The sequence below is a fragment of the Mycteria americana genome, chromosome 2 (genome assembly GCF_035582795.1).
Source record: "Mycteria americana isolate JAX WOST 10 ecotype Jacksonville Zoo and Gardens chromosome 2, USCA_MyAme_1.0, whole genome shotgun sequence".
Lineage (NCBI taxonomy): Eukaryota > Metazoa > Chordata > Aves > Ciconiiformes > Ciconiidae > Mycteria > Mycteria americana.
The window spans coordinates 97,132,007-97,144,591 of NC_134366.1; the positions used below are offsets into that span (position 1 = coordinate 97,132,007).

Consider the following 12,585-nt stretch of genomic DNA (forward strand, 5'->3'; position numbering starts at 1 on the left):
GTGTTCTCTTTAGACAGCCAAGATTTCAGTTCAAATATTGGCTGGCTCAATCTATTCTACAGCTAGAATATTTCCCTCAAACATGTTTAAGACCACATTGACTTTCATGCATATTTCAGCCAGAACTGGGCACTTCCCTTTCAAGGGATGTTCCTAACGCTCCCCAAAGTAACCAGTCTGCTACAGCCTAAGCAGAGGCATTTAAAAATTAGTGCAAGGGTCTTCTCTGAATTGAAGCCTTCCACTTCCCCCTTACAATGTGAACTGACCCCCTGGAGCTTTGACAAGCATCCCCCACCCATCTTTGCTTTAATTATTGTAGGTGCCATTTGACAGTGGCCTGACGACTTCACCTCTCAACCTACTGCAAGGCAAGGCCTAACCTCCTGTACCTATGGGTTCCCAGGCCCTGCCTGCATCGCTGCATCGGCCAGGAGCCACCCAGCTGGCACAAACCAAGGTGATTTACGAATGAACACGGTTTTGCACCCTGCCGTGCCCTATCATCAACCCCGCTGCCGCAGCCGGCTCCAGAGGAGTTTGCGTGACCCCAACCCACCCGCCCCCGTGCCCGGAGGGGCCGCAGGAGAGGCTGCCGAGGTCCCCCTTTCCTGGCGGGCTGCAGCAGCCCCAGGGGCCCCGGCTGCTCACCCCTGCACGCCCGGGCTGTATTTCCTGGTCTTCCAGGGTGTGCCGGGGCTCTGCAGTGCTGGCTGAGGCGGCTGCCGCTGCTGGTGGGGGGAGTTGTTGACGGCGACGCCTCGGCTGCCGGAGAGCAGGTAATTCATCCCATAGGTGCTGGCTTTATTCTCTCGTTTCCTACGGCCCGGGTGGTACTGGTGCTGCTGGGGAGACGCCGGCGGCGGCGGGTGGGGGCTGCGCGCCAGGTGCGGGGGCTGGTGGTGCCCGTTCACACCGTTCACTTTGTTCTCGTGGAAGTTAAAAAACTCCCCGGGTCCGGCCCCGCTGCCCAGCAGCCCGGGAGGAGCCACCGCCGCCGCCCGGGGGCCGCAGGAGGAAGAGGAGGAGCCGCCGCCTCCGCCGCCGCTGCACGATCCCGAGGAGGAGAAGCCGGGGCTCTCGGTGCCGGACTCCACCGACGAGCAGGAGGACGAGGAAGACACGGAGGGCGACTTCTGCAGCCGCCGCCCTCCCTCGCCGCCGCCGTTCACCGCCGCGGGGCCGGCGGTGGCAGCGGGAACCAGTCCGGTCAGCAGGGCCGGAGGGGAAGGCGAAGGCGAAGGCGGCGAGGAAGAGGAGCAGCAGGCGCCGCCGCCGGGCGCCCCGAGCCGCACGCAGCTGTGGCCGCGGGGCGGGGAGGCGGCGGCGGCGGAGTCCAGCGCCGGGGAGTTAAGGCAGAGGTAGTGCGGGAAGCTGGCGCCGCCCCGGCCCCCCACGCCCTGCGAGGTCTCCCAGATCTGCATCCACAGCGCATTCGCGGGGCCTTTCTGCTCGGGCTGGATCCAGGCCACGCGGGGATCCATCCACGCCCGCCCGCCTCCGACCCTCACGGCCCGGCCAGAGCGCCGCGCCGCCGCCCGCTCACCGCCCGCCGCGCACTCCCTCGCCTCAGCGCGCCGGGCCCGGCAGCGGCGCTAGACACGGGCCGGGAGCAGCGGCATGTGTCGCGGGGAGGAGGGAGGGCGGCCGGAGGCGGGGAGCAGAGCCGGGCGAGGCGAGGCGAGCGCGGCTCGGGAGGAGCGGAGGCGGCGCAAACTGTACCCGGCCCGGCGCTGCCCGGAGCGCTCCCCTCGCCGTTCCAATGTGGCGTCCCCCTCGCCAGGGCCAGAACCAGCACTGCGCATGCCCCGCAGATTTTAAACCTTCACTGGAGACGGCCGCCCTGGCAACCGCACATGCGCGCTGGCCGCCCCGGGGGGAGGGGCCCGGCCCGCCGAGGCTGGTGGGAAGGGGAGGGAGAAGGACGTTGGGAAGGCTTTCCCCGCTCCGGCGCGCTCGCCCTCGTGCGCATGCGCGCCCGGGGGACGTCGGAAGGGTTCGGAAGCCCTCGGGCGGGAGGAGGGGCTTCGGCGTCCACCGCGCCTGCGCGGGGCGGCCCCCCGTCACCCCCCGCTGCGGCTGGCGGGGCCGCGCTGGGGCCGGGCGCCGGCGGGCAGGGGGACGGGGGACGGTGGGCAGGGCTGCCGGCCGGCGCTGAGGGCTTGTCCCTGCTGGCGGCAGCCTGAGCGCGGCCATTAGCGGCTGGAGCCGCCGCGGTGCGGGGCAGCAGCCAGCCGCGGCCCAGCGGCCGTTTTCCACAAGCACCGCGTTGTCTCCTCTGTGCCGGGGCTTGTCCCTTTGGAGAGGTGTAGCCCTGTCCCCACAGAAATAAAAGGGTGAATTTTGAGGAGTAACTGAGATGAGAAGCGAGTACAGGCAGACCTGCTTCTAGAGGGGCTGAATGGCCGGGGGTGCGGGGGCCGAGCAGGGCCGTGCTGACCTCCTGGGGGAGAGGGGAGGCCCAGAAGCGGAGGGGCCGTGCAGACGGTCAGAAGCACCCAGTTCATAAGCAAGGGGAGGCTCTCCTACTTGGCTTTCCAGCACCAAGAAAGCACCGTGAAGTACTACTTTTCCACTGGATGCTTAGGTGGTTGTTGTGCTTGAATCTCAGGGGGTCAGTACCTGTTGCAGGGGCTGTCTCTCCAATGGATGGGTTCCATGTGCAGTGATCACTGGGTAAAATGCATATGGCTGTTGGAGTGGCATGAAATGCCGTGTTTCTTCTGTGGTCTAAAGATCAGCCTTAACAGCCAGCCTTCCAGAATTATGTTCATAACTGTTCTCTTTCTAATCCAGTGATTTGGCCTTTTCCTTGAGCAGCTTCAGCATGTGTATGGATCAAGTGTCCTCTCCCCAAGGTACCTGCAGAGTCTCCAGTGGTCCAGGAATCACCAGTCAGTTGGATACAGCCCTTAACTGACTGCAGAACAGCAGAGAGAAGGGTTGTAGACGCATAATGACAAACACTACCAGGGAATCCCAGTTACAACAGCCCTTCAATGCAGGTACATCTTAAGTGATCTAACAACTTACTGCCACAAAAGAGGAGAAAAGAAGAGGTCCCACTCACTGTAATCCTGCTACTCCCTTTCCCTGCTCCCTTGCACAAGCCCTGATACTGATCAGTGAGCCAATTTAGCTTGTTAATTCAGCAGAAAACTGCACTAGGAAGAAAAGTAATAGTTTTCAGCAGTTCATTTTGAATGAGCTTACTTTGTGATCAGAGCTGGAACTAAGGAGTGGGGGGAGAAAGGATGAGAGAACAGGACTGTCAGTTCTTAGCAGGAAGGCAGTTGTATTTGATGCAGCTGTATTCTCTAACTATACCCTTAGACTTCAGAGCAAGAGAAGCTGATTTGAGGCTGACAGCCTAAGGTTTTTTGTTGGAAGTCACTTACAAAGAGGAAGTAATTCATTTGTTTTTGTTAAGAAACAGGTCTGTTTTCAGGAGTAACAGCCAAACTACGCATAAAGTACACAAGAAACTAACCAAACCATACCATGTGAAAGAGCCATTAACCTTGTCTCGTATGTTCACCAGAAAAGCATGTTCACCAGAATTTCCATCTGATGAAACCAAAGCACCCTTCTAACTTGTGTGGTCAACTAGGTATACAGATCTTCAGCACAGATTTCAGCCGCTTGAGTTAGTGATAGCAGTCCTTGGTTTTACAGTTCATCTTCCTGAAGGATTTTGCATAGTTTTGTTTTGTTTTGTTTTTAATTGAATGGAGACAAATAAACAGGTCTCTCAACTCTGTTCTTGCTGTAGGAAATAAACCACGGAATTATACTGTCTCTTTGTTCTTTTAGCCCTGAATACTTTGCATTCTTGCCTCTATGATGGCCCAGGTTCAGCGAGGAGAGGTGAGGATCGGCAGTAGTTCCGCAAGCCTAGCCGGTGTGGTACGCTGGTGGTTAGAATGGTTACTTTGTAGATCCACTTTGAAGTACTGAGAAGGCAGAGGAGGCTGTAGAGACCAGGTCTCAACCTTTTTAGTTCTGTCTTCTGACTTCACACAACAGGTGAAGAGCACATTTTCAAGCTGCTGAGTTAAAAATCTTAATAAGTGTTTTGGGGGGAAAAAAAAAGAAAAAGAAAAGACACAAGGACTGATCTTATGGAGGCAGTTCCAAGCTCTGCAGTTGCATGACCTGTTTTATTTATTTCCTTCCCTGCCCTGCTGCCATCTTTTAAAAGTCAGCACTTTCAAGAGGGCCTGATTTCCCACTTTGCTAAAATTATCTCCAATTTCTTTTTGAGGTCTAGCTGGTAGAGACCGCTGTTTTGTAAGAGGCAATAACTCAAAAGCAACGCTTCATTGAGGAGAGACAGTATTCCTGAGACTCTCACAAATCCCAATACTGTATTGGAAGGGGCCAGGCTGTTTCCTGAAGTAACTACAGGTCTTCTCAGAAGGGGTTTCCTCTCCCTGACTTAAACTGTGTTTCTGTAGACATAATTTCTGAAGCTACGATGGTGCTTTGCCAGTTCCTTCTATGGGGTCAAGGCAGCAAATACCATGTGAGTGTAATAGAGGGCATGGGGTGGAAGTTTTGGGCACAACCTATTCAGGGGTCCACATTTTAAGAACATGGAGAAGAAGTAAGTCTACTCTGAGAAACCTATAAACAATGGTCTGTTAATAAGGCAGTTCATTCATGTATCCCATGATGATTCATCAAAGCTTGCGGCAAGTCACTGAAATATCTCTGCAGAAAAGGAGACATTACATGTTTCCTTCATAAGTGTGTATAATATGAAGAAATAACACCCAATGGCCTGTTGTGTGACAAGGACAAGACAAATTATCGTCTTCTAACATCAGCTCTTACTCTCCTCTGTTTCTAGCATCTCCATTAAGAAATCTAAATAAAGCAAGTTTCTAATCTTAACTCCTTAAAATGACAATTTCCCTCTAAAGGTAGTAAGTGAGAATTTCCTTTGCAAGGATTGATTTTTTTAAAAGACTGGTTGATTTTAATTCAGTTCTCCTTTACTGAATGAAACTACTCACTGAAGGTAAGACTCTCAGAAAGTCTGAAAGTCAAATATAGTTTTGATCATCAGAAAAATTTGCTTTCTTTTCAAAAGAGCTTCCTTCCCACCGGTGAACTTGTGAGGATGCAGACAATGAAAAGATCCTAACCTCAGGAGACACAATGCCTTGTTTGCTGTGGGAAAGTTCAAATGCTTGATTCAGATTATTAATGTGATATTAAAATGCCTCATACTAGCATTGCCTGTCTTATGCCAGTAACACAATGTTCTTGTATCTACTCTTTTTGTGTGACTTAGTTTCTTTCAGGTAGTATTTAACTTTGAAGTTATAGAACTAATGACTAAAAATGTAGTCTCATTACTTCTGAGGTCATTTAATTAATCTATTATAAAGTGTTTTAATCTGGCTGCTTGTCACAGAGAACTCAACCACAGCTCCCTCTTGGATGAAGATTATATCTCAGTTTCAGCTTCAGCCAAATACATCTTTGATTTGGCAACCGTGACAGTGCTGAAGTCTTTGGTAACGTTCTAGTTGATGACTTTGACATCCTGATGACTGCGGTTCCAATTCTGTGAATAGTTCATATGTTTTGGTAAATAATGGCAATTGAGTTGAATACCTAAGTGGGATATATACAGGGCGGTGTTGCCCAATGTTTGCTATTAATCTGTTCTTTTAATGAGCCCTCTGAACTCATTAACACAGATAAAGGCAGATAGTGTCTCATACCTTTAATATGGCTCAGTTTACACCCCTGGAAATGATGAGATGCCAATACAACATACCCATGTGATGCAACCTTGGTTCTGTTCTCTGAAGCTGGGAATTGCCACAGGTGTGGTTCCACCAGGGTGACACAGCAGCTAAGAGATGACCAACAGGTTCTCCAACAGTTCACAGTCTCCAGGACATCTCCAGGATTTTGTCCCTTATGACCTTCATTCTGGTCACCCACAATCTCGCTGCAAGCCTCTGATGTATCACCTCCTTCCCGTTCACCAGCTCTGATCTCCTTCTTCATAGCCTTTGTGGCCCATAGGATGGATGGAGAAGGCATAGGGAGTAGGGTTCAGCAATATATCTGACCAGACTTGTATCTGCTGAAGGTGGGAAGAGGAAAGAACTGAATGGTCTCAAGCCGGATGGGGGTGTGAGAGAAAGGCTGTCCAGCCAAAGAGGTGCATCTCTAACAAGTGACCTTCAGAGTATGCTAGTCACCAGGAGACAGTGTTGGGGAGGAGGTAAAGGGCAGACAGTTTCCTTAGCTGCACTCTTGTCACTTTTTTTTTCAGTAAATACATTCCTGGACTGTGGAGATACAGTTTTCATCTCTCAAATGGAGAAATCCAGAACAGGAGTTTCTGGTTCTTACGAGGCATGATTTGGGGCATTCTTGCAATCTGTCCTCTGGAAACACAGGCTTTTACCGTCTTAAAAATGGCTTCTGTCTCCCATTAAAGAAGGCCTGGCATGAGTAAACCTGAACAAGCTAAAATCATGTTATCTTTTCCTCTGTAAATCTTCCACTTTGCTCAGTCCTTCCTCTCTTCGTGGCTCTACATCCTCTTCTGATGAACACTGAGCGTCAGCCAAATTTAGGGTGTTGAGGCATATTCAGAGCCAATTAAAGTGCAGAGGCTGAAACAGCTGTCAACCACCAGCCGTCTCCTCTTCCCACTCCATCTTCCCCCACTCTTACAAGGGTTGCCAGCCCTGTGTCAGAGAAGCTGAACAGATAATAAATCAACAGCTGAACAGCTGCAGCTTCCAGCCAGGCGTGTTCATACACATGAAAATCCTTTTCTAGCTGCCTACATAAAATAGCTGGGTGGTAAATGGAGAAAGCATGGGAGGCGGTTCACAAGCCATTCAATTATGCTTGCAGTCAGTGTGGCAGCCTGGGGGGGAGAGGTTGCATGGACAGCCAGGTGTGATTCTTGCCTCACACTGCTGGGTGCGTGTCGACGCTTCTGGCAGGAACTCCATCTTGGAGAACTTTCATCACTGTGTTCGTTGTATAGATGTGCAGTACTACAACAGGAGCAAGATAAACGTGTCACCTTGATATACCCACGTTCTATTTCCATTGATATATTTGGGGCTCTGATAGGGATTACTTTCAAGATGCTGCTTTATTATGAATATTTATCTTGGCTTATTACACAGCAATTAAATACTTAACACAGCATTTTTTTACAGTTTTCTGTGACATAAAACAAATAATTATTAACTTGTTCTGTTTCAAGGATGGTCTATGCAAATTTTTAAATTGTTCTTGTGTTCTATTTTGTTTCTCTTTCTCATCTACAGAAAGTTTGGAACAATACAGATTTTGGAAGGCTTCTTTTTTAGCTCAGAGATTAGGAATTTCTGCCTTTAAGACTTTTCAGATTTCTTAAGAGAGAATATGCTGCCAGCACTAACACCTAATTGAAGATAATTAAATCTTACAGACTTTCTTTCTTCAAAGGCTTATTTAGACGTGGAAATTAAATTGTGATAACAAGAACAGAGAGGTTTTTAAGAATAATTTTAGGTGTAGAGAATGATATGTGAGAGAGATCATAAACAAGTGAAGTTTATGTTAAATATCTATAAAGCTCTTGAAAGTATTTTTCAGAGTGGGATCTGAAGAATTGTATGAAATCAGGTGCTCTGTCTTCCTGTCCTAGTTAATGCAGGACCGTGCAAAGAGTTGCTTTTATAAGAAGGATCACTTGCCTTTGAATGACAGGTTGAGGGAACACGTAAAGGAGACTCTTGTGAAAGTTCGTGGGAGCGAACTGCTGGAACTGATCAGGATTCCTCCCTTAGTCATGTTTGCAATCTAGGAGGTCCCAGGACCCATCTAGGAGGTCCCAGGAGGTCCCATCTTTAAGTTGTCATTCTCCAGGCTATTGTGTAGAGGACAGCTTGAGGGCATACAGAACCTGCCGTGTGAATCGTGGCAAGGGGTAGGGATCCCAATTCACAGCATGGTTGCACATGCTCTAAAATGGAAGGAAAAAGTAGATCTGGCTAGACCTTCTGCTAGGAAAAGAATCTGTAAGTAATGCATTCCTCCTAGGAACAATATTACAATAAAAATGCTTTGCTTCAGATCTGTTGAATGTAAGCTTTCTGCTGAGGAGAGCAAGATACTATTAAAAACAGGATAAAAAAGTGCTAAGATGTACGGGACAAGCTGTGAGAGAGCTGATGTAAAATTTGCTTAGTGAGGATGTGTCCTGGAGCCCTCATCTTCCATGTTAACATGGCACCAGATAGGGTGCCAGCTGCTTCTATACTAAACCTGCAAGAATCATTTATGCAGAGCGGAATGACTGTGGAAAGAATTAAAGAAAAGTTACGTCGGGTGTCAGCCAAGACTATCATGGTGAAAGATGTAGCCCACTTCTATTAGCTCCCAAGCTAGATCAAAGCCATATTTGATCTTGTACAGATTTCTAGAAGCTAATTTATCTTGCGTGGTCAGCTGCCTAAGTATTTTTCATTGGTTCATCCTGCCCACTGGTCCTCATCTATAGGCAGCACATGCACGTACCTATACGCATTTGCTCTTTAAATAGAAACAGTACTCTGTTGCAATGCACCTCCCTCTCCTTAAGTATGTCTGTGTTCTGCATCTCCACCTTCAAAGCTATTATTTTTAACTGTTCTTGGGCCACAACTAAATTGCTTGGACATCTCAGGAAGGAGATTTCCAGAAGAGAAACAGCTTGGTGCCAGTATAAAAGTGCTGACCCGAGCCATATTCAGATTGGCCCACAGATAAGTGAGCGGAGAAGTACAGAAGATCAAAGGAGAGCAAGATTTTTTTGCAGGGTTTTTAGGTAACATTAATGTGCAGCAGCTGTAGGATAGATTAGATAGGGACTGGTAGGAAAGAATAATACAGTTTAGTCCTTTAGAATGAGGATAGGAACAAGGATGGGAAAAGTGTGAGTCAGTAAGAGAGCACGGCTGAACATTTAATCTGGTGTAGAGAAAGGCCTGGACTAGGAGTAAGAACAAAGGAGGAGGAGCGGGCAGATGCGGGTGTTGACTGGGGGGCAGGAACACTGGCAGAGCACTGACTCATCCGTCAGCACACACATTTGCCATTTGCTCTTTGAAGGAGCTAAAGTCAAGGCCAGGGACCAGCAGAACAGTATTCAGACACCTGTCCCCCAGACTTTCTATCAGCACTCCCAACTTTCTTGCACCAAATCCTCCTGAGCTCAATACTGGAACCATATAGCACTTCACAACTTCCTCTGCCTCCCCTGAGACATGATAAACAGCCTCACCATCAGTTCTTTCCAGTGCATGGACAGACTGTGGACAGTTTGTCAGTACCGTTTCATCTTGGGACCTTAGGCACATGCAGCGGAACAGACATGACATGCCTTTGGGATCCTGAAGACTGTAGATGAACAGGACATACCTGAATATCCCAAAGGCCCCTTGTGATGGCAGTGCCTGTATCTCCTGTCTGTGGGTATCGCCAGTGAACATGGTAGTTGTCTGCAATGGCAGTCTCCACTCCACAGCCATGTGAACTGAGTTAAGGAGTCTCTTCACGATATCAGTGTCCAATCTCAGCAAGCATCGGCTCCATGGTAAGTTTGTGCCTCTGAGCTCCTGGGCTGATGAGCACTCTACGGACACGTAGGTAACATTGAAGAAACAGCATTCATTTCCTGTGGTGAGAGCAGGAAAGGCATGAGGAGGGAGGAGTGAAATGTCAACGCTGAAATAGATCAGGATTCCTGGTTGCCTGTGGTGACTGTGCTTAGGTTGAGCTAGGAGAATAGCTGTTGCTCCTCCAGGCCGGAGCGAGGAGAGGCTGCTGTTCCTGCTGCCACGTGCCAAGGTGAAGCACCCATGTAACTTCATGAAGGGGCAGCTTCATTTTTTTCCCATGCCTCAAAAACACCATGGGCTCAAAGCATCCAGAAGGCTGGAAGGAGGCTCCAGATTCCTCCAGCGAGGCCACAGGGAGGCCCCACAGGCCGAAGATCCTCTCTGCCGAGTCCTGGTATCCGGACAGTTCACCGATGATTCCTGTGCTTCCCAGCTGAGTGAGAGGTCCGACTGCCCTGCAGCCAGGACCCTGCCTTTGAACAGTCTGGCCTCCAGTACGAGAACTCTAACTAGAACCTGTTTGTTTGTTTGTCATAGTTGCTGCCGGACGAAGCTCGCAATGGGATACTCTTTTCTTGCAGAGTCTCAGGCAGAGCTCATGGCGTGGTATTGACCGACGCCATGGAGCACGCAGATGGAGCACTCGTTCTGCTCACAGAAACACAAAACTTGCTCAGCTGTCTTTTTCTTTTGGTGTGGTGGCAAGGATGCGTGGACCTCCTTCTTGTTGGAAACAAGTTAATTTGGACACAAGACAGATGTGCTGCCTAGTGGGACCTGGAGAGCCTCTTGTCATCACCAGCTGTTTTCTCCTTCAGAGTTGCCTGGTGATATCTATGAAGTTTATCCCAGGTGGTTTCTCATGAGGTGGTGACAGACATGGTTCATGAGACCTATTTTTGTTAGATGGAAATAACCTCTGGAGCATGTACTCAGAAGGTGACAAATGTTAACGCAATGTAAACTTCAAGCTTTTTAGGATTGTGCAAAATTCTCAGAACCTGGCTAAGCCATGTGGCTACTAGTGCATAGAGTTAAGGTCCGTGCTGCCAATGGGTCTTGCTCGGTGGGAGAAAACTGCAGAACAAAATGCATTGAATAAACAACTCTTGCGCAGTCTCTGCCTCTTATTTGCTCAGTTCATCTACCATGAGTTAGGAGGAATTCAATCAGACTGGCCGTACAGACAACTCCACAGAGGTGATTCAGAGCATACAGCCATGCTACTGCCCTTTCCAACTGCACACATGTATCACTGGTTGAAAAGTGCTTCTCTGACAACTTTGTGGCCGTTTTTTAAAATGCTTCAGTTGATTCCTTCCCTTGTTGATGGTCTAGGTCATGCTGTCCAGAGGCATTCATTTCTCACAGTAGTGTTCTCATGGGATGCTGTGTCAGGAACTCGGCCAATTCCTACAGGATACAGTCATCCTCCTCTAGCTCCTTGTTTGTATAGATTGACCAGTCCCTCTGCACCTCTAGTGGGGACTCTCTCTTGATCGTTCTCTTCCTTAACTTACCTATGAGAACAATACATAGTACCAGGCTATAACCCATACTACCCAGTGGGATGCTTCAAGAGTGCCATTGCCTAAATCTATGGCTGACTCTTGGCTGTGAAGTGCAGGCCACTTCAGAGTCTTCCCCTGGACTGTATCTGTTAGGAGTGGAGAGCAAAAACTATGAGGATCTGTCTACAGCTGCTGCCCTGAGGATGTGAAAGCTGCCTCTTTCACCTTTTGCCCTGTGTTTCTTCCTGCTGTTTTCTACTTTCTGCATCGTTGTGACAAGGGAAACCCTTCCCCTGCCTTGAGTGTAACACCTTTCTTGTTGAGGACAGGTTACGGTGCATAATGCGCTACTTAGCCCGGCTGTAAGGATCCTATTGCCTGGTGCTGGCCTGGAAACAATCTGTTGTTATTAGCAATGGCTCTGGCACAGGGCTAGGAGACAGGGTGGAAGCGGTTTGACCTTGATTGTGCCATTTATGGGTTAGACAGCTCTGCCTCAGCTTTCTGCACAGCTGCTGAGAACAATCTCTTGACATTTGTACTGCATGGCGTAATTCTTTGCTGGGCCTGATTCAAACTCTGTCATTCATTTTGAACTCTCTCATTTGGGCCACATGGAACCCAGCAAGAATTACGGACAAAATGTTTTGGTCTCACAGAAATTACATCTGCAGTTACCCACAAGGAAGAAGAAATGGTGTGATGTCTCAGGACAGATCTCATCAATCACCCAGGAAAGTTTCAAATCAGATCGGCTAGAACAAAATATTTACAGTATACATTAGGAAAGATAAAACCTTTTCTAGATCAAATAGAGCTCTGGCTGAGTGCCCAGACTTGCTGCCAAACAGCTGGCCTTGCTGTTGGAGCAGAAAGTAGAAAAAGGAAGTACGTTTCTCTGGAGGAATCTATGCAGAGGTTAACAGAGGTAAGAGACCTTGTTCCCACAGACCAAAATTGCCTGGAGACTTCACTAATATCCTTTCCAAATGCTTGCTGGAGAGCCTTTAAGAAAACTGATTTACTTAAAATGAAAGCCCATTCAAAGGCTGCCATTCAAAATGCCCATGGAGGCATACTTCCCTAGGCTGAAATATATGGTGTCATGGAAAACAATCTCTATAAACAATAGAGCTGTGCTTTGTAGTTTGTATTTTTCCCCTACATCTCATGCTACACTCATGTACTTTAGAAGACATTTAAGTTGCAAATCACTGATAAATGTAGGACTAAACTCTGCTTCTGGTCAGTACCAGCATTTCCCTTTCTGTTCCTCCTGTAAACAGTGCTTTGCCTAAAATTCACCAGCACAAACAAACAATTCTATGTTAAAGTCTTGATATTATTTAAAAAAAAAACCACAATGAAGTAAAAGTTTTGACAGTGCTGCTCAACATTTGAACCCTGGTTCATGGATATGATCACACAGCTCCTTTTCTGGT

The 12,585-nt window shown here is 48.6% G+C and overlaps 1 protein-coding gene across 4 annotated transcripts in view; it reads right to left on the bottom strand.

The window, feature by feature from the left end:
* The window catches only part of TENT4A (terminal nucleotidyltransferase 4A), a 62,353-nt gene extending 60,551 nt beyond the window's left edge, over positions 1-1,802 (bottom strand). For 2 of the 4 annotated variants that reach the window (XM_075494064.1, XM_075494067.1), the window contains exon 1: positions 652-1,801. In XM_075494064.1, coding sequence (XP_075350179.1) covers positions 652-1,484 — 833 coding nt within the window. In that variant the 5' untranslated portion in view covers positions 1,485-1,801. Of the gene's footprint in view, positions 1-651 lie in introns of all 4 variants that reach the window. The other 2 variants (XM_075494068.1, XM_075494066.1) reach the window with 2 other exon arrangements.
* Positions 1,803-12,585: the final 10,783 nt, after the last annotated feature.